Source organism: Lathamus discolor, chromosome 5, assembly GCF_037157495.1.
Source record: "Lathamus discolor isolate bLatDis1 chromosome 5, bLatDis1.hap1, whole genome shotgun sequence".
NCBI classification, from domain to species: Eukaryota; Metazoa; Chordata; class Aves; order Psittaciformes; family Psittacidae; genus Lathamus; species Lathamus discolor.
The window spans coordinates 6,435,975-6,457,535 of NC_088888.1; the positions used below are offsets into that span (position 1 = coordinate 6,435,975).

Consider the following 21,561-nt stretch of genomic DNA (forward strand, 5'->3'; position numbering starts at 1 on the left):
AGACAAGACAGGTCCAAGAACACATGGGTGAGACCTATGGATCTCCGAAGTCCCTTGCCCCACCATGGACTTGCCAGCAGCCCACAGCTCCTCCTGCTGCCAGGTATTGTGGTTCTCTGCCCTCTGAAACCATGACAACTGTTTACAAAGGAGCTGAGAGGGCTCAGGAGGATCAAGACCCTCAGCCCCTGACTCTTGCTGCAGAAATGGGAGCAGGACATGAGCCACCTTGCCAGGTTCTCCCTTACCTGACCCTGCACAGCATCATCGCTGGCTTCCTGCTCTGAGGAGAAGCTGTCATCCTCTTCTTCAGAGTAATTATCAATGTCTGGGGAGCGATCTGAAAGCAGACAGTGCAGATGCCACAGTTAAGCATGACGCCTGCCACAGCTCCCGTGAAGTGAAGGCAGGCAGTTGCCTTCAGGTCTGTGATGAGCACTAACACACCTGAAGCTTTGATTTTAGGACCTGAAGGAACGTTCCCATCCTCATGGTCAATGGGCTGGCTGGACAAAGAGTAGATGCTGATTTCAGCCACTCGGATGTTCACGTCCTTCATGTTGCTGTGGAGGCCCAGCAGCTGCCCGCCATCCGTTGGGTGCTGCATCACCTAGACAGACAGACAAGACCCCTGCCAAGGTGACACAACAGCAGCTGGTAGCCCACCCCTGTTTTACAACTACCCAACAAGCCAGAGCACTCCCAGCTCCGAGTGCCTGCCCTGGCCCAGCTCCCTTCCCGGTGCCGGCACAGGGAAGCCAGGTCCCACTCCCCTCCGCTCCCAGCACCCCATACCTCAGCCATGTTAATGATGCCCACTGCAAGGGTCTTGTAGCCCAGGATTGTGCGGTTCTTGTACCTCTTCCTCCGCTGCAGCATGATCTGTAGCTTGTTGCCATCTCTCTTGAGGAAGTGTGGGTACTGAGGAAGCACAGGGAAGATGGCAGCATGAGGGCAGGGCTCAGTGTGACACCCAGGTAAAAACCTGCTGCTGAACTTCGAGGTGCCCCTCAAAGGCCACCTCCGCTCCACATCATTCTCTAAATCCCCATGCCCAGCACAACCACCCCTGAAGCAATAGAGCAGCTGGCCAGCAGCAGGAATCTGTGCTGTTGTGATCTGAGCACGGGCAACCACAGGAGGGCCCTCCTTAGAGGCTGCCCCCTTCACACTGAACCCCCAAAGCCGTGCTTGCTGAGGAATGCCAGGTGAGGGGAGCATGAGAGACCCAAGTGACCAGGCAACACAAGGTACCTGCAGTGAGAAGGTCAGCTCCAGCTCGGTCTCCATCAGGCCACCAGGTGGGAGGACGTATTCATTTGATCTCAGGACTCGCTTTGAACCCTACAACAAGATAGGCAGATGCACACAGCTAAGCTGGAGCATCTTGGCCAGGCACTCCAGTGCACCACACACACAAGTCACTGGTGTTCACAGTCCCCAAGGAAAGAGTCAGTGTCTTGACCCTGTTCTATTCCACACCACTTGCCCAGCTGTGTCTCAGAAAACTTCTAGCCTTTTCCTTGGACAACAATCCTTATTGCTCCACGTATGTAAATGGTTCTTTGCCCCAAGAAGGCAGTAAGAGAGACACTCGAACCACATGCCCACTGCAACTCTTTCTTACTTCTCTGGACCTGCTCCAGAGAAGGGCAACAGAGCTGGTGCAGGGCCTGGAGCCCAAGTGTGATGGGGAACGGCTGAGGGACCTGGGGGGTTCAGTCTGGAGAAGAGAAGGCTCAGGGGGGACCTTACTGATCTCTGCAACTGCCTGAAAGGAGGATGGAGCCAGGAGGGGCTGGGCTGCTGCCAAGGAACAAGGGATGGGACAAGAGGAAACGGCCTCAAGCTGCACCAGGGGAGGTTTAGACTGGACATTGGGAACAATTCCTCCCCCAAAGGGCAGTCAGGCATTGGAACAGGCTGCCCAGGGCAGTGCTGGAGTCACCGGCCCTGGAAGTGCTCACAAACCGTGTAGATGAGGCCCCCAGTGCCATGGGTTAGGGGTGGCCTTGGCAGTGCTGCGGAATGGTTGGACCCGATGATCTTGAAGGGCTTTTCCAACCTGGTTGATTCTGTGATGCTGTTCTGTCTTTACTATCTGCACAGCCTGGCTGCTGACAGAGACACTGAATGACTTGGGGATGAAAAATGCTGTCTGCATGCACCAGGCTCTGTTGGTTGCAGGGTGGCACAACTCACAGACTCTCCAGAAGGCCTGTGCTTACTGGCTGTGTCACTCCAGGGCTGTGGGACCAGCTCCAAGTATAAAATAGCTCATGGTGGTTCCTCACTCTCTCCTGCCTCCTTGGGAATGGGCCAGCAAGCTGAGGCATTGATTTAGGGAGGCAACAGGCTAGGCCAGCACAGCTGCTGTTGAGAATCAGTTACCATGGCTGTTGTTGAGTACTCCTTCATTTACACTGTGAGCTTGTGAGCAGATGGGTCAAAGTTAAACAAATAGGCACAGCAGCACAAAGGAATTGGGTCCTTCCCAGAACCTCACTGCATCTCCATCCCCTTCCCAGCTTTATCCTGGCAGATGCCGTGGCCAGCAGGATCCTAAGTTACCCATGGCCAGAGCCCCCAGCTCTTCATCTCAGCACAAGCCAACAAGAGGGACATGGATCTGCTCGAGTGAGTCCAGAGGAGGCCATGGAGATGCTCTGAGGGCTGGAGCAGCTCTGCTCTGGAGCCAGGCTGACAGAGCTGGGCTGGGTCAGCCTGGAGAAGAGAAGGCTCCAAGGACACCTTAGAGCAGTTTCCAGTGCCTAAAGGGGTGACAAGAAAGCCAGAGAGGGGCTTTTGACAAGGGCCTGTAGGGACAGGACAAGGGGAATGGCTTTAACCTGACAGAGGGGAGACTGAGATGAGACATTGGGAAGAAATTCTTCCCTGTGAGGGTGCTGAGGCCCTGGCACAGGGTGCCCAGAGAAGCTGTGGCTGCCCCATCCCTGGCAGTGTTCAAGGCCAGGTTGGACTCAGGGGCTTGGAGCAGCCTGGTCTAGTGGAAGGTGTCCCTGCCCATGGCAGTGGGGTTGGAACTGGGTGAGCTTTAAGGTCCCTTCCAACTCAAACCTGTCTGTGGTTCTATGATCTCCAATGCAAATGGGACAGCAGCCCCAGAAGACATGACAGGAGCATGCAGGTGGCACTGTGAAGGAGACCACAGTTACATCCCCTCTGGAATCAAAGAGAATGGCAATAACACAGGCATGTCTGAGCACCAAGGAAGCTTGCTGATAGGAAGCAGGATCCAGCAGGCCTGGCTGGTGCTGATAAAACCCTTGTTTGCACCTCTATTGCTAGTGTTACCCATGCTAGCCAGGAAAAACAAAACCAAGCACCTAGAGAGGGGAGGTAAGAAAAGCCTCCACGTTTTGCAGTGATACGGCATCACAGTTCTCACTGATATTCAAGCAGAGACAAGCTCTTGGGAAACCCTTTTTGGCTTTCAAGAGGCCCGGTCCACACTGTCTGCAGCACTGTTCCCAGCCACCATGCCAGGAGTGAAAGGTTTTCCTAAAGTGGAGGAGATGGAGCTCATTCTCTTCACCATCTGTGAGCTTTCCTGGTCAAGAATGCGCTTCCTTCCTGAACAAGTCTTTAGTAAGAGGTGAGAGGTGGTCACTGTGACCATTTACTTCAGTACGTTTACTATTTGCTGTTTGTTGCAGAGAGACTGTCCACCAAAGATCTGTTCTTTCATCAATACACACATACACACACGGTCATAGAATGGTTAGATCTTCACTACCCAACAGACTAAAAACCTACAGGAGCTTTGTCTCCCATCCACATGTGCATGGTGCCCAGCTCTGGTTTGCAACAATCCCCAGTTTCAGGGATAAATCTGTCCTGGTGGGTCTTGTTCAAAGCATGAGATTGAGCTGGAAGAGCACACCAAACTGGGAAAGGAGAACGCAGTATGGGAGACCAGGGCAACACAGGCAGCAAAGCATCCCCCGGCGTTTGAGCTAAAGGTGCATTTTGGGAGAAAATAGCCTATTAGAGTATCCTCAATAAATGTAGTTAGAGGGCAGCTGGGATTGCTCAGGCACGAATGGAAAAGCCTACAAGTGGCTACAAAAAGATTAGAAACAAAGCGTTGAGTGAAGTGTAGACAGAAAACTGCATGTACCTTCCATGCACAGCAAGTAGGAGCAAAAAATCCCAGTTCCAGCAAGGAGCAGGGCCAGGGCAACAGGCAGAGACAACGGGCTCCTGAGCTTGGCCTATTCTGTAGAACGTATTCTGGTCCTCTGTGTAGGACTCGGAGAGATTCTATCCATCATCCCCCTCCAGCAGCACTAAGGGTTCAAACCTGAGTCACCAGCCACATCCTGAGAGCAGCTGCAGGAGGATCTGCATCCCTCCCAGAGCCCCTGCCATAGGAGCTGCAAGTGCTGGGAGTGCTGGGGCTTGTTTTCTTCCTTCTTGGATTGTTTCCTCAATTCACAGCTCAGGACTGGGCGTTTCTGGATTTCAGTGTGCGTCTGTGCCAAGAGGGAGCACCACGTTTCCCTTCACACCGCAATCAGTTACAGTGCCAAGACATTTGCATGGAGCTGAGCCAGGCACACCTGAATCTCTTAATGCCATGCTGAACAAAAAGGAAACGCTCTGACATCTCTGGCCTGTTAAACCAAATAATAAGGGTTTAAAAACCACTCAAGCTATAGGAGAGTAAGTCCCCTTTTTCACAGTAGTTCAGACTGGAAGCCACTGAATGTTAACTATTCAAATAACCTCTGGGAAATGGGTATGTTCTGTAGACATGGATTGCTTCCTTAGTCCTTTGACAGTTGTCTTTTCAGGTGAAGGAGCAGAGACCAGCACATGCCACACTTGGAAGCTGTCTTTTAAGACCAGAAGGGCACGATCACTGTGAGATCAGATATTCTAGGCAGGCTTACACTGCTCTTTGGGCCACAAACATTCATGGAGCAGACTGTCTCCAGAGCTGGGGCTGCTTGTCCTGGTGCCAGCCCCTCTCAGGCAGGGTCAGAGCTTTGTTTGTGTGCAATCTGCCTTTCAGAGCAGCAACTTCCTGATGGGTAACTTCCTTAATCCAACACAGATACTACCGAAATGAGAGAAAATCTAGTTCCCTTTCCACTCGTCCCCAGCTGCCCCCTTGAGAACTTGCAGGTCCTCCACAAATTCCATACCTCAGCTGTTTCCATCCAAAAGATGGAGACAGCAACGCTTGCTGAGCAGCCTTCAAACAGCTTCTTGCTAGCATGACTCATCTGTTACCTAGGAGAGGAGCAGGAGGGATGGATCCATCCAAGGCCATTCCGTAGGCAGGCTGTGCTGGAGCTGCCTACAGCTTCCATCTGTCTCCCAAGAAGGCTCAGCAGACCCTGGTCCTGCCTGGTGGCTGGTCAGGCAGGTGGAAGCAGCCTGGGGAGGGACATGAATCCATTCGCTCCGCAGGTATGTGGCCACACAGAGGGAAGGTGACCAGGTTTCTGTGAAGTCCCTGAATGCAAGAGATGGAGTCCCATTGTGCAGCCTCTTCCAGCCTGATGTTTGCATGAAAGAACAGGCAGATGGTGATGTGAGGAGGGCTGCACGGAAGCCAGAGGTTCCCAGCACAGAGAAACACAGTCAGCTTGGGCTGACAGTGCAGGAGATGAAAAGGAGAGAGGGCCCAGTCCAGCCCTCCCAGTCATGGCCCCAGCTGGCTCCCAGCCCCTGGATCCATCTGTGGCCCAGCCTGGACTGCCCCTGCATTTCCAGGTGCAGGCAGACAACTTTCTCCTGCCCATCTTGTTTCCATGCACGAAAGGGACACAGGTCTCAGCTCTCCTGAATGGTACCATACGGACAGTGATGGAAAGGCCAGCAAAGTGGGATGCTGACCAATAAACAGTGTGTGGAACACAGCATCCTCCTACTGTCCTCCCTCTTAGCTTTCAGTTCCCCCTGTGCCAGTGCATCAGGTCTGCCATGAAGCAAACCCCGGCTCCCAGCACTCCGCTAATACTGCAGCTTCCAGCACTAATCCAGGATTTAGATCCTAATATGTACGGCACAAAGAGCAATGTGGGAGTGCAAAGCTGCTGAGCTCCCACCCCACGGTGCTGTCCATGGGACCTGCAGCTTCTCTGCCAGCTGACAAGTACGAAGGAAGGACACCAGCATCCCAGCTGGGTTAGGGGAGCTGTGGCCAGGACAGCATACCCAAGAGGTAATTTGCTTCCATGATGTCCTTTGACAGACAGAAACGATACGCCTGCACTCGCAGGGAGCCACCGTCCTCAGCACCAGCTGCAGAGAGGGAGGGGGGAGGACTGCTCATACCAGGAGGACGGCAAATTCCCTCTCCCTTTCCCTTCTGCCTGGCTCAGGGGAGAGGCACCAGGCTGGGTGGAGAGAAAGCACAGACTGGGTGGAGAGAAAGCACAGAGAAACGGAGGGAACAGCAGGGGCAGCAGTGAGATCACAGGGGGCAAATGTCAGCAGGAGTCAAGCAGAGCTGCTGATCTCTTGTGCCCTTTCCTTCCCACCCATCACTCTCCAGGGATGGAGGGGATATGGATGGAGGGCACTGCCAGAAACCACCCAGTGCTGGTTGGGAATGGTGGGGTAGGGGACTCCAAAATCCAAACAGCAGCTGCAAAGGAGGCCCTTGGCTGAGGCAAGCAGGCAAGCAAGATACACTCTGTCCTAGTGCAGGGGTCTAACCAAATTCATCGCTGACACAGACCAGCACCAAGCTGTTTGCTGCGGTCCCTGCGGCATCATTCCCACCTGCCTGAGAGCCAAAACCTCTCCAAGGGTGCTAACCAAGACAAGAAGCAAGGGATTGGCACAAGGCAAGGGACATGCACACCAGCACTTCACAGAGGGCACAGGGACGGGCTTGCTGCCATCAGACAGGGTGAGAAGCCTACCTGGATCTTCACAGCGATAAGCACAGAGCTCAGCTCTTTGTCCAGCTCTTTGAGGACTGTGAGTTTCTTGAGGCGCAGACTGCAGAGCCTGTAAGACAGAGAGAATGGGACACATTCAGGCACCACCATCCCTGGGGCCCTGCCACATGGTACCTGGTGCTCGGAAGGTAGCCCCGGTGCTCGGCCCAGCCACAGGCACAAGCTCGGCTGAGGAGCACTGGCACTCATGAGCCACTGAGGTAGCCCATTGGGGAAAAAGGGAAAGAAGGAAAATTAACAGAGCTAAAGCAGGCTTAAGGGATTAGCATGCAACAGGAAGTCCAACAGCAGGCCATGTGGTAAAGAGATCCCTTCCCATGCAGGGCTGTTGCCAGCTCTGCTTAAATCTACCTTGGCGACAGTGCTGTTTATTTATAAACCAAAGCACTTAAATCCACTCTTATCCTGGACTTAGTTAAGGCAAATGTTCCCATGCAGACATCACAACTCAGCTGCTTCTCACACGGTGCTGCGCAGAGCTGACCTGCAGCAGAGCCACCCTGACAGCCCCAACCCTGCCAGGAAAAGCCCACGAAGGAGCCTGAGGCTGAGTGAGGAGAGCTACTGGTGCTGCTCGAAGCATCACTCAGTGCCTGCGAGCTGGCAGCTACCCCAGCTCCTGACCCAGCCTAAAGCAGGGCTCCCATGGAGCCTACTTGTGAGGACCTGTCATAGAGTCAACTGGGTTGGAAAAGCCCTTCAAGCCCACCCAGTCCAGCCGTTCCCCAGCACTGCCAAGGCCACCCCTAACCCATGGCACTGAGGGCCTCGTCTACACGGTTTGTGAGCACTTCCAGGGCCAGTGACTCCAGCACTGCCCTGGGCAGCCTGTTCCAATGCCTGACTGCCCTTTGGGGGAGGAATTGTTCCCAGTATCCAGTTTAAACCTCTCCTGGTGCAGCTTGAGGCTGCAACCCGGGCACAGGGGTGGAATCGCTGTCCCTGGAATCTTTTCCTGAAGCCAAGGCACTCCCTGAGCCATCAGTGGCTGTATGCAGAAGACATCACTGCTGTCTGCAGAGGGGAGGAGAGACCTACTCCACTTTCAGAAAGCAAGTCCCTGTTGCCAGCAAACAGGAGCGATGAACTGGGACAGCAGCAGGCTCTTCATCAGGCCCTGCAGCTCTGGCACCAGGACGATCAGGCCAATCACACGCTGTAAGATGAACTGGGCTGAGAAGTGACTGCTTGAGAGCCTCCCAAGGGGAAGCGTGACAGAGCACTCGCTGGCACATGCTGCCTCTCTGCCTCCAGCAACTTCAACTGCTGCAGCCTGGGAAGGGCAGGTAAAGCGAGCTGCAGTGGTGTAACACAGAAGGATGCAGAGCCAAAGGCCATGAGACAGCACCCTCCTGGAGTCCCTGTGGAGAGACCTATGGCCAGGGCCACCAAAGGCTTGCTGCAGACTCCATCCCCCAGTTGAGCTGTGCACAGTTGTGTGCAGCACGCCAGCCCTGGTGCTGATCAGGAGTCCTTTCCTTGCTGTGAAAGAAGCATTTTGGCTCTCCAGTAGCCTGGCTACCAAAAGCACACATCTGCTCTGCTGCTGGATCCAGAGCGCACTTCTGTCACTGCAAATTGCAGTAGGTTTGGCTCATCCCAAGTAACCTTTCCAAAGCAAATCTCAAAGCACGAGGGACAAGAAGACAGAACTGGCCAGGTTACTATGCTCCTTTGTTTCCTGTAAAGCATTTCACAGGTTATGGCTCTGCCTTAGGAAATCCAGCCTGTTTTCCCATAAGTCTGCTCCTGGTCGCCTCCATCATCCCACCTCCTCCCAAGTGCCTCTAGACAGACCAAACCCAAGGCCAAAGCTTGGGAGGAGCAGCAGACACCCTACTTCCTTTTGTCTCTGAGGGTTATAACAGCACAAGGTGGGAGAAGGACAGAAGGCAAAGGCATGCTGGGAACAGCAAAAGATTCCAGTGCCAGCAGGGTACACATCACCATGAGCAAGGCTGCACCCTGAGAAAGGACACAGGGAAGAAAACAGCATCCTGCAAGCAGATACATCCACCTTGCTGCTGCTCACGGCGGCCTAGAGTCCTGCTGCCAGGCTCGTGTCCTGGGGAGCACATGTCCTTGGGGTGGCCATTCAAGACAGGCTGTATCCTCTTTCCAAGGAGGCCAGTTCAGCGCATTAAATAGGACCTCAGCACCACTACAGTGAATGAGAGCACCTCATTTGTTCGTTTTTCCTATCCTCATAGGAGAGAAGCCCCTCCTAACAGCCCCTGCTGCCCTCATCTGCCTGGGCAGTCCACTCTCGCCTGCACCAAACATCACCATCTCAGTGCCCACATTTACCAGGCATGTTCTGCCCTGATCAGCCCTGGGAAGAGTGCCTAACAGCTCTTTAATCTCTGGGCAGATGATCGCAGGACAGCTCTGGTTTGGGCAGCGGCTTGTCTCTGAGCTTGCAGCACCCAGCTGCTCCATTAAACATACTCAGAAGCAGCTCTCCCACGGCAGGGACCTCACACAGGTCCGTCCAGGAGCTCTGACTGCCACCCAGAGGCCTCCTGCACAGAGCCTGCTCTCCCACTGTGAGCTCTTAGCACTCCTCTGCCTTCACATAACGTATTTCTTAGTATTGCAACGCCACTGGGGCAGCACAGCCGCTCACTAAGGGTGCACAGGAAAGAGCAGATGATGCCCCAGGGAGATGTAACAGTTAGGACAAGGCATAGGAGACCCCCGGGGGGGTCAAACGCACTTACAAGATGAGGCTCAGAGAAGGAGCAAGAACATCAAGAGACCATGTGCATGTCTCAGCCAGCAGCAGTAGCTACAAGTGATCATCAGAGGTGAAAGCAGCCAGGGGTGAGGGAGCATTGAGCACAGCTAGGGAATGGGTTCACTGGCTTTTGTCTGTAAGACGTAAGATTCACTCGGCATGACAGAAGAGATCTGTTGGATTTATCAGGAGGATCTCTTTCTAAATGCCTCACATGATGTGCAAAATCATTCCCTTCCCCAGGGCTTTCAGAACTGACAGCTGAGAGCTGCAGCCAAATTGTAGCCAAAGCTGCTCTTGGACCAGCCACTGTTTCCTTCCCGGGGTTTTAACAGGTTGTGCTTTTGGAACAGCCTGGTTGAAAGAGATCAGCCAAGATGTGTTACCGAGAGCACCCCAGACACAGGGAGCCATGTGAGGAGAGGCAGACAGAGCCGCAGCACTGCTGTGCTCAGGGGGTGTAGGACTTGTCTTTGCAAAAAGCTACATCTGCGCCAGGCTTTCAGCTGCTTCTCGCTGCCAAAACATCACCATGCAGGCAGTGCAAACCTGAGCTGCCCGCACGTGAACTCCTGACGTGCGGAACTGCTGCAACACTGCATTCCTCCCGACAGAATGGCTGCTCAGGACAAGAGCCAACACTGAGATCCCTCTGGTTGGCTGCTGCTCATGGCATAGTCAGGAAGGGTGGGCTATTCCAAGCAGGAGGGCCATGAAGCATCAGAATGAGGGTACACGGCTTCTCCAGTGCCACTGCAGAGGTCATGGCACCCCAGATCGGGTCAGAACAGGCCTGGCTGCAAGGGATAAACAGCTCTCGCAGGAATGCTTGGCCAAGGCCATACACCCCATCAGGAGCACTCCCTGCTCTCCAGCATCCCCAGCTAAGCACAGACAGCAATGACACTGAGCCAGCAAAGCTGCCATTTTCCCACTGCTCCCCAGCACATGTGCTTGTCCCCTCCAGGCTGCTGAGCTGTCCTGTGCAGGCTGGAGGTGGCTGCAATGGCAAAGGCATGGCAGCATCTCTCCAAGCTCTTGCTGCTCTGCTCATGTCCAGGATGGCTCCATGTGGGACACTGTGCACAGCTAACAAAGAGAAAGCTAAAGCCAACATGTAACCTGAGTGCCACCTCCTGACGTGAGGACTACTTCCTTCTGAAAAATGCTACCTCCTGACCCAGCCCTGATGTGGACTGGGAGCTACTACGTGCTTTGGAGCCTGGAGTGCAAATCTCAGAATCAGCCAGGCTGGAGAAGACCTTCAGGATCACCCAGTCCAGCCGTTCCCCAGCACTGCCAAGGCCACCACTAAACCATGGCACTGAGGGCCTCGTCTACACAGTGCATGAACACTTCCAGGGATGATGACTGCACAAGCAGCTCACGTTCAGCTCCATCAACCAGCACCCCCAGGTCCTTTTCCACTGAGCAGCTTTCCAGCCACTCTTCCCAAGCCTGGAGCGTTGCATGGGGTTGTTGTGACCCAACAACAGGACCCGTCACTTTGCCTTGTTGAACCTCACACCACTGGCCCATGGATCCAACCTGTCTAGACCCGTGCATATAAAGCCCAAAACATAAGCAACTCTTGCTGTCTTGGACCTCCAAGCAGCATTCCAGTAAGCTTAGGTTTTTCTCCACAATTGCTGGTAAACTCCACGGAAATGGGAGACAACTGTATGCTTTTATGAATCAAGTATGAAAGACATCAGTGATGCAGTTGTACAGGAAGAACTCTGGATGAACACTGCATGTGTAGCTTGTTCTGAACATAAAATACACAGTGGTGCTGGGCACCTGACAGGAAACATGAAAACAAGACTGTTACAGGATAGGTGATCAGATCCTGAAGAGAAGGCAAGAAAATCTCAGTTCAGATATGCATATAATACCCCATGATGCATAATAATAAGGATGTGTTTAAAATTCAATTTAAAAGAAACAAAAAGATACTCTTATCTCTCTCCAACCCTTAATTTCCCTATATTACAGCTGTGCCTACCATTTAATTAATCTGCTTTTTATCTGTTAGAAAACATCCACACAAAATGGGAAGTTTCGTTTTCTCCCTGGTGATTCACATTGTCATGCTCAAAGAGATCGCTACCCCGGGCCCTGCGAGCATCCTCCCGAGAAGGCGGCTGAGCTTCAGAAGCTTTAGGGATGTGTGGAGCCAACAGTGCTGCATGCAGAACACACAGGAGCGAGGGGACGGTGCTGCACAGGCTGTGTGTTCCAGGGAAGACCTCAGCTAAGAAGCATCATGTCCTAAATTAGCTTAGGAGCTTTAAAGAGTCTGCCCTCAAGGGCTTACCTGTTTGAACTACACTCCACTAAAACCAACTCCAGAGGAACGAGCTCCCTTGAAGCAAGGGTTTCAAGAGCCATATTTTTTCCCACCTAAAATGAAAACAGCCCAAGTTTTCTGATTCCTTTAAATAAGCTTGATTTAAATTGTGGCTTAGGTTACTCTGACCTAAATGCATTATGCCTGGGAGAAAACAACCTGAGCTACAGCAGGAATGAGCAAGCAAAGGCAGGAGAGGAGGGAGGCTGCAGAGAGGCAGCGGCTCTTGCTGATGTGCCCAGCTGGAGAGAGGGAAGAGAGGGTGTACATGCTCTGTGGGAAGGGGGTGCTTCCTGCCCCTACCCCTGCGGAGGCTGCTCTGCTTGTCCAGCATCAAACTGCCCCACAGCCCAGCTCCCACTTCCCTCTCACAATCAGCTGGTTGGGAAGCCAGGAACCCAGCTGGGCCTGGGGGAATCTATGCAGGTTGCCACAGCGACTCCACAAATCCATGCCACTGGAGACCACCGTGCTCAGAAAATCCAGACATCAAAGAGCTTCCAGCAGCCTGGATGACAACCAGTTATTCTGCTTTCTGGCTTGCAAGCCTAAGTAAGATCAACGCAGCTCAGCCTTGTGCACAGACTATCTCCAAGGGACACCAGAGCAGCTGGGACGTGCACCGTGAAGCCAGGCTGTGGAGGTACCATAAGGCAGATCCTTGGACCGTGATTCCCCAGGTTTGTCCATCTGAGGGAACAACGCATTGGAGATCTTTGAGAACTACACTCAGGGGTTTCAGAGCAGCACACGTGTCAACGTGCAACAAAGCTTGATCTCTATTAGAAAGCAGCTTGGGCTGCTTCGGCACAACAGTAAAACCATAAAAGGAGACCTGCTGCGGTGAGCAGTCCTCAGAACCACTCCATAAGGGATGACACCAATTCAGAGCACAGCAGTCTTCAGCAGTTCCCAAAATCCCAGAAATGAAACTGGGTATTTTCCCTTCCTCCTGGCTTAGCTCATCTCTCAAAGCTTGAGCTTCAGGACCTGATGTTCAACACCTGGCTTAAGCCTCAGCATCGCTCGGGCTCACAGTATTAACATGTGAGTAGGCTTAATGCAATTGCTCCTGTCAGTCCCTCCAACTGATTGGAACTGCCATGTAGAAAGTACAAATGATTCCAGAGATAACCTGGAACACGAGACTCATCTACCATTTGCATTTCTGTCAGCACTACTTCTGCCTCCCTCTGCAATACCCCAATTTGACTGTCACTTTTGGTGATGCTGCGGGATGCAAAAGCTCTGCAACTGAACACTTACAAAGCATAATAAACCCCCCGCGTGCACACGTTCCATTGGCAGAGGAAACACAAGAGATGTGCCTTAGCTCAGCTTGCAAGAAACAAGATGTAAGCCAGCAAAGTGAGCAGCTATGAAATATGAAGAAAAATCCAGAAGATACAGGTGACAATGAAGCTGTTAGGACAGAGATCAGGCACAGTAGGATGGAAAACCCCTGCACCAGTTACAGCTACCTCTTCTCTTAGGTTTGGTAACTACATAGTCATAGACTCACAGACTGGTTTGGGTTGAAGGGACCTTAAAGCTCATCCAGTTCCAACCCCACTGCCATGGGCAGGGACACCTTCCACTAGAGCAGGTTGCTCCAAGCCCCTGAGTCCAACCTGGCCTTGAACACTGCCAGGGATGGGGCAGCCACAGCTTCTCTGGGCACCCTGTGCCAGGGCCTCAGCACCCTCACAGGGAAGAATTTCTTCCTAATGTCTCATCTCAATCTCCCCTCTGTCAGGTTAAAGCCATTCCTCCTTGTCCTGTCCCTGCAGGCCCTTGTCAAAAGCCCCTCTCCAGGTTTCCTGTAGCTCCTTTAGGCACTGGAGCTGCTCTAAGGTCTCCCCTTAAGGAGCCTTCTCTTCTCCAGGCTGACCCAGCCCAGCTCTCCCAGCCTGTCCTCAGAGCAGCGCTGCTCCAGCCCTCGCAGCATCCCCTTGGCTTCCTGTGGACTCACTCCAAGGGCTCCATGTCCCTCTTCTGCTGTTTTCCCAGAGCTGGACACAGGACTGCAGGGGGGGGTCTCACCAGAGCAGAGCAGAGGGGCAGAATCCCCTCCCTGGACCTGCTGGTCACGCTCTGGGGATGCAGCCCAGCACGTGGCTGGTTTCTGGGCTCAAGCACATGATGAACTGACTCAATCTGCAAATCCAGCAAAAATGAACCTAAATTATAATGAGTTGCTTCCTTCCAGGCCAGCACTGAGATGGCTTGCCACATAGGCATGTGCTGGAAGCACTGCCAGGGAAGGGGTGCCAGTGCAAAGCTGTCAATCCATACTATCCAAGCTATCATGCTGAGTAGGTACATTGGACTTGGCATTTGGCCTGAGAAAGGAATAAAGCTCTCCCACCTTCTTTTGAAACAACCCAGTGCCTGAGTCACCCACAGGAAGCACTTCCATTGCCAACTCAGCACCCCAGCGGAGGCACGCAACTCAGCAGAGCTTCACAGTTAAGGTGAGACAGCAGCAATTTCAGGCGCCTCTCACCTTTCTCTCCTTCAGCACACCACAGTGCTAACAGAGCTTCAGCAAGACGCTGTTACTTGCTTTATTCAAGTACTTTTATATCCCCTGTTTGGTCCTGTGCTGAGTCCTGCCGCATAACATTCCTATTGACAGCTCTGGCTGTGCTGTGATGGGGACTACTTGCACTGCAGGAGATGAGGATGCCAAAACATATTCTTGGGTGGCAAAATTAAAAAGCTGATATTTGAGATGATATTTATTAGAAAACCATTCAGTGTTGGGATCTAACCTCCTAAGGCTCACCATGTAAGGCTTCCCATTGGGTTTTTTTCCATGTTTAAGATTAGGAGGGACGTTAGGCTTAAAGGTCTGTCTGGCCGGAGCTCCTGGAGAGCACCACAGAGACACTGTATTTGCTGAGCAACCAGAAAATGGCAATCCACCAAAAACCCTGGGAAAAATGGTCCATCCTTCAACAGCAACAAAATCACCTGGGCTGGTGTCGAGCCACCTCGGAAATGCACTGCCCTTTTTGTGAGCTTTGGCAAGAGAATAAAAGACTACCTGGCTAAAGAAGTGCCTTCCCATCAGCTACTGTGTGTAACTCCTTCCAACAGACAGCCAAAGCAGGAGCCTGATCCCTGGAGTAACTCCTCCAGCAACAGTGTCCGATGCTCATTCACAGAAGCTGAATTTAACATTTGCAAAGCTCAAACTCAACAGCTTCATTGCTGCATTAAACAGCACCTGAATCTCTACACTTAGAAGCAAAGTTGCAGCTTTTGAAGAGCTCCAGCTCGCATCCTGAACAGCTCTCCCTGGATCCAGCGATGGTTCCTGAAGTTGTTCCCTAGAAATCACTTCCTTTCTCAAAACAAAGTATCAAACACTGGGAGAAAGCTTCCCTTCCCCACCTGGCCTGAAAGTCTCCAACACACAGCCAGGGACCTACAAGATGTTTCTGCAGAAGTGGGGACAGTCACCACCACCCACCCTCGCAACCATAGAAGGGAACACTCTCAAGCCCCCAGAACGCAGCATGCAATGACCTGTCTGTTCTGCTGCATCTCAAGCAGACAGCAGAGCTTAACTGCACACAAGCACCCGCACAACGTGCCCACAGGCACTTCCCATGTCAGGTGCTCAGCTGGTTGGTCATCCGATGAGCTTTACCATTCCCTGCCTTCTCCCCCCTGGCACACACCTCACCACCACCTTACCTGAACCCACAGACTTAATGCTGTGTGACCTGCTGCAAGACGTAGATAAGCCCTTAGTGACATGGTGTAGTGGTGACCTTGGCAGTGCTGGGGAACGTCTGGACTTGATGAACTTGAAGGTCTTTTCCATCTGAGTTCACTGTATGCTTCTACGTGGAAGCACCCACTTGCAGATGAAGTGCGAGACTTTTATGCTGCCCTGTATGGAGCCAGGAGTTAGACTCAATGATCCTCATGGATCCCTTCCAGCTCAGGAGAGTCTATGATATCTGAATTGTAAATACCTCTTCTATTTGAACACATTCCCCTAACACCTGAAGCATGTGAACCAACAGCCCTGCAAAGCAGCAGCTGTAGGATTTGCTTCACACCATGGCCCGCCAAGCTTTCAGGCAACTTCCAGAAGGGCTGTGGGCAGCTTTGCTTTTCTTCACATGCCCAAGGAGAAGTGACTGAGAGTAAATGGCAGGACTGTGCAGAGCAGCCGGTGGGAGATCAGTATCTCTCTCTGGTGGGTACATCATGGGCAGTTTGCATGCCCCTTCCCATCTCTTCTGGACAAGGGGAGGAGGGCAGGGTTTCAGGGCCATTGGAAGAGAAGGATCCTTGGGAGGAAGAAGGCGAGGTAAGAGGCGTTCATCCCAGCAGCACCACTGCCTGGAAAGCTGGCACTGCTCCCCTCAGCCACTGAGTGGCAAACTTCCTTAGAAAACCGGAAAGGACCATGCTGACCAATCCCACCCTGGTCCACGCAAGAGAAGATGGAAGTCAGCTGCTACGGGTGAAGAAATCAAACCCATAGTATCCTTCCAGCAGCCATGGTATGGATTTCCATCAGACCCTCTTTCTGCCTCCCAGCAGAGCTGCTGCTAGCTCCAGGGAGTCCCACCAAGCAATGCTCTCCTATGAAGGAGCAGCTTCTCAGCATCCTTGCCACATTACTCCATTCTGCTTTGGGTCGGGGAGAAAACTAACTCAGAAGAAAGAAAACAACTCCTACCAGCTTATCCCCTGCGAGGTATGTCAGTTGGATTTGCATTCCAGTTCATTCTAACCCATCACCACAAACATTACTTTCAGGCAGACTTTTCCATCTGCGCTCCCAGGGCATGAGAGTGTATTTTACATTACACACTGCAGTCACACCACCTTATGCTTGCTGTAGTCCTCATGTCTTACTGAACGACTCACACTACAGGTGACTTACTAATGCAGCAAGAGCTTGGAGCTCTGCCAACAGCCATTGAGAAACAGCTTGAAATGCATCCCAAAGGACAGGGGAAGAACTCAACCACACACCTCGCAGCTCAGCTTTGTCAGATCTGCCATGAAGTAGGTGCCTGAAGAACAGCCCAACACTCGACACGTTGGTCACACTCTGGAGCTGTGGCCCCAGGAGCTGTCTACAGTCAGGAGCAGGATTTTACATCCAGTTACAAAACTGGATGTAGTCCGGTGATTGACAGCACAGAGACAGATCTGATTCTAAAGCAAACCCTTTAGGAGCATCTCACCCATTTCATGTAGAAGCTGCAGCCACCAAGAAACACAGCTTATCGTGATGGAAAATTCCTCCTTTTATTAGACACCTTCCTGCAGAGCAAAATCTGCATACACCTCCAAAATCAGATCTTCACTCTTAAGAAAAGCTGCTACCCTTGATATTCCAAGATGATAGTCACCAGAAGCAGAACCTCAGCAGGCAAAGTCAAAAGAAACTGAATCTTGCCATAGGAAATGCAAAGCTTTACAGGAAACCTCCTGCTGTCACTGCAACAGAAAGTACATGACAAACCCTGGGAGGGTGGGGAAGAGAGATGAGCATGAAGGAAATACCCCTGAGGCTCCTGGGCAACTCAACGCACTCAGGTGTGTGTTCAGGTGTGTCCACATAGAGGAATAAGATGTTTTCCTAGTCCCTGATGTCAAGGCCTTCCAATGGCAGGGTGGAAATCAACCGTATTTCGGGGGTACTTGCTGTGGACCTGCATACGTACTGTAAGACAGCTTGTGAGGTTCACCCCCCAAAGCACAGCCGGTGCAAGTCAGAGGAAAGGCAGCATTCGGTGGGGGTGAATTTGCTCCAAGTTTGTCCTCAGGGGGACAATTCAATATTAGTGACAGAGTGTGGTCGAAACTTGCCACGAGCAATAAATCCTTGTATTTTGGGCTGTAAATCTTAAGACAGCATGTTACAACCACAGCTGGGAGATCTGGATTCGGCAGTGGCTGTAGCCTGAACATCCATCCCTCTGCTACCCTGCTTCACTGGCCTGGTCACTTTACTCCCAGGTTCCCAGCAGTTGCACCATCACACCATCTGTCATTAGCAGACCTCCTCACCCACCAGTTTGGACAAGGGCTGTTTCTCCTCCCAAACACCGCAGGCTGGCTGTGCACAGGTTACCAGGCAGAAAACAGCCTCCTTGCCTCAACCTTTTATCTAATCCTAAGTGTCAAGGCTTAGTCCTTCAAAATATTTGCACCATAGCTTGAAAACAGAAAGGGAGGAAATCAGAAAGGGCAAAACCTGCCTGGCCCTCAGCCAGCCTCACCTATCCTTTATGTAATCTCCATGTTGTAGGAAATAGGGAAAAGCTTGAGGACTGTAGGAACCAGAGGGATCCTACGCGACCACCACAGCCTTGTGTTCCTGCTGGCTTCACTTCCCCATTTAGTCAAGAACCGAGAGCCAGGACACTCAGAAGGTGCTTCTGCAAACTCTCACATTGTCACCAACTTCCCTTTTTTCTTTATTCTTTTTCTTTTTGAAGAAGATTCCCCTTTTTTAGCAGTTGAGCAGTTGTTGTTCTACCTCCTGCTGCTGCTTCTGAGCAAACCCCTCATCTTGCTCTCTGCCCTGCTGCATACACAGAGAAACCATACCGGATAGCAATTCACCTGCTCTGCTGACAACTCAGGGATCCTTCTAGAGGGCTGTCAGCAGCAAATGTTTGTTCTGGACAACAGGAATGGGATTCTGACGCCTCACATGCTTTACTTCTACAATCAAATTCAAGCAGTGCTGGCAGAACAACACATAACCTCACTCTTCCTTTCCATAACCTCTTTCAGGGTGCTGTGTTGTCAGGCATCACCAGGAAGATGCTCTGCAGTAGACCTGTCTCCATCTGGACAGCTGAGGGTGCAAGCACCCTGGAAGACACCCACGCTGAACACCTCTAACCTCAACAGGAAGTTCATCTGGATTGAAACCACATCTATTCTGAAGGCAGAGACCGTGGAGCTTTTCTCACACAAAGCTACCCTGGATTTTAAACCTTGATCTACTTTGCTTTGCCTTCTTCCCAAAGAGAGTTCCAACACCCTGTGTGTCTCACAGCCAGCACATCTCCTTGAAAAGTCATTCACTCTCAGAGTATTAGGAAAAAAATAGCTTGTAATTAGGCAGAGTTACGAATCTTTTGTCTCCTGGGACCTGAAACCTATTCCTATTCATGTCAACAGGAGCGTTTGTCACTATGGTCAGGACTGGACACACCACCAGAGCCTCCTCATTTTTGGGGTAAGAACATAAGGTCTCTGCGGGCTAGTAACTGACTGCTCTGCCTCCTGTGCCCAGCAGGGTTTACCCGGGATGCTGACCACTTCTGCTAGCCCATCACCAATTGTCCTGCTTTGCTGCACCTTGCCCAAAGAACACCATCCCACTGGCATGGGGACAAGCTGCCACAGTCTATGGATCTGCTAAAAGCTTCAAAATTCCCCCAAAAGACACTTAGATCTATGAAGGCAGTGTCCAGGCCACTTATAAAGAGAGGCCAGGCACTCATTCCTCACCTGGACATACAGACAGGACTCAGATTTTGAGGCCGATTGCTCCCATGCTCCTTGGACAAACTCCGAGTGGTCAGTGTGAAGCCTCATCGCAGTTTCACCAGGGAATGGTCAAGGCACAGAGAGGACGGGTGATTTCCTTCCCAGACACCACATCCCTGCCTGCAAGGGTACGAAACCAGGATTTCTCTGTTCTAACTGGGGTCAGGATTAAAGGATGGCAGTAACTGGATTGCTTACTGCAGTCACAAACCACCATAATAAGGTTAAGAGATTTCCTTTCCCTCCTCTTGGCTAGGTTCTGAGTAGGCAGAAGTCATAAGGCAGGGGGGTGGCTGTTCAACATTTCCTCCTCCCATTGCTGAAGAGGGGTGTTCAGGGTTGTTCATTTTGCCACCTACTCAGGGCTGACACTTCTCACCTCACTGGGTTAAAGGCACACTTACCTACCAAACCCTGAGGGTGGCTGACTTACCCCCACAATGCACCAACGCACATCAGCCTGCAAACAGGGAGTTGGAAGAGAGAGAGTTCTCCATCACAGGGGATGGAATAGGGCCTCCAATCTCCCTCTAACCACTCATTCCTATGAAACATGGTTCTTTGAGGCAGTTGCTCTTGACAAGCAAAGACGAAATTAGGCAAACAGATCAGAATCTGGGAGAGCTGGACAGACATCGTGACACTGTAGATTTTCTTAGTAGTTTCCTGTGTGAGGCTATGACACAAGATTTGTTATTCACAATACCCAAATGCTTGGGGAGGGGGGAAGAATACCAAGAACATTTAACTGAGGACAAACCACAGCGAACAACTGCCCACCATGTGCACAGGAGAGCTGAAGTAATACAGCCACAGCCCCCAGGCGCTGCTGCTGCTGCCAGACTGCACTGCTTGTACAGAAGGAAGCAATTTAGAGCTAAGATCTGGTTCCAGGCAGAGAGGCAAGATTTAATCCATCTCTGCCACTTGGCAACTGCTGGATGAATCACTTCACCTCTGCTTCCCCCTAACTCATACTTAGCCAAAGGAGAGAGCAGAACCCCCAGAGAAGAGGCAGCATTTCATTACAGCACATCATGCAGCATCCACAACAGGGCACGAGACTTCCTTCGCCTGCTGGCGCCTCCTGTCACACAAGTTGATTTCCAGATAATAAGCACATTGTCAAGAAGCATCTCCTGAGGAAGCATTAGGATCTGCCCAGACAGCCTGGCCCAGCATGCTGCTCCATCACACAGCCATTATACTGCAAGCTGTGCGTGCATTAATTGTTCCTAGCAGGAGCAACATTTTTCCTCAGCACAAAAGAGCCCTTAAAACCTCAGCAGAAAATCTGACAAATCCCAACTGATTCCAACATACTGCTCCCCAAACCTTCCTCCAGCCCCACCAGATCCCTCTGAGCCTGCTCAGGGGATTCCCAGCCAGCAGCATCCACATCAGACAGCAAGAAGAACGCTGCTGGTGAGCTGGCTCTCAGATGCTTTCTCTCCAGTTGCCCCTTTCTGAGCACCCTCAGGCTTCCCAGCCCCACTTTGCAGTCTGCGGAAAGCAGAGAAGAGCACCCAGGCATTTCCTCTAGCTTCAGTTTTGCCCTTCCAGCTCATAGAGTGCATGGTCAGTCTTGTAATAATCTGCTCTTCCCCAAGGACAAATTTCTTCCTCTTTGAGTAGTGGCAGCATGCTGCAGGACATTGGCTTTGGGAGCAACCCTGTCACACCTCAAATCACTTCTGCATTACAATACACCTCCACAGTCACTGGAGCACACAATGAAATGGCATCAGTACAGCATGGAAACAAACAACTGGGAACAAGGTGGGGAGAACTAGAACATGTTCTCCAGGACTAGGAAGTGATCATCCCCCTGAACTGGGCACTGGTGAGGCTGCACCGTGAATCCTGTGCTCAGTTCTGGGCCCCTCATGACAAGAGAGACATGGAGGTGCTGGAACGTGGCCAGAGAAGGGCAACAGAGCTGGTGCAGGGCCTGGAGCACAAACGTGATGGGGAACGGCTGAGGGACC

General features: G+C 51.9%; 1 protein-coding gene across 1 annotated transcript in view; it reads right to left on the reverse strand.

Annotated features, from left to right (window-relative positions):
- The window catches only part of LOC136014651 (phosphofurin acidic cluster sorting protein 1-like), a 42,444-nt gene that overhangs the window by 11,395 nt on the left and 9,488 nt on the right, over positions 1-21,561 (reverse strand). The window contains exons 2-6 of the mRNA XM_065679541.1: positions 6,903-6,990; positions 1,255-1,344; positions 796-921; positions 448-610; positions 249-340 (exon numbers count right to left, since the gene is read on the reverse strand). Of these exons, the coding sequence (XP_065535613.1) occupies positions 249-340; positions 448-610; positions 796-921; positions 1,255-1,344; positions 6,903-6,990 (559 nt within the window). The remainder of the gene's footprint in view (positions 1-248; positions 341-447; positions 611-795; positions 922-1,254; positions 1,345-6,902; positions 6,991-21,561) is intronic.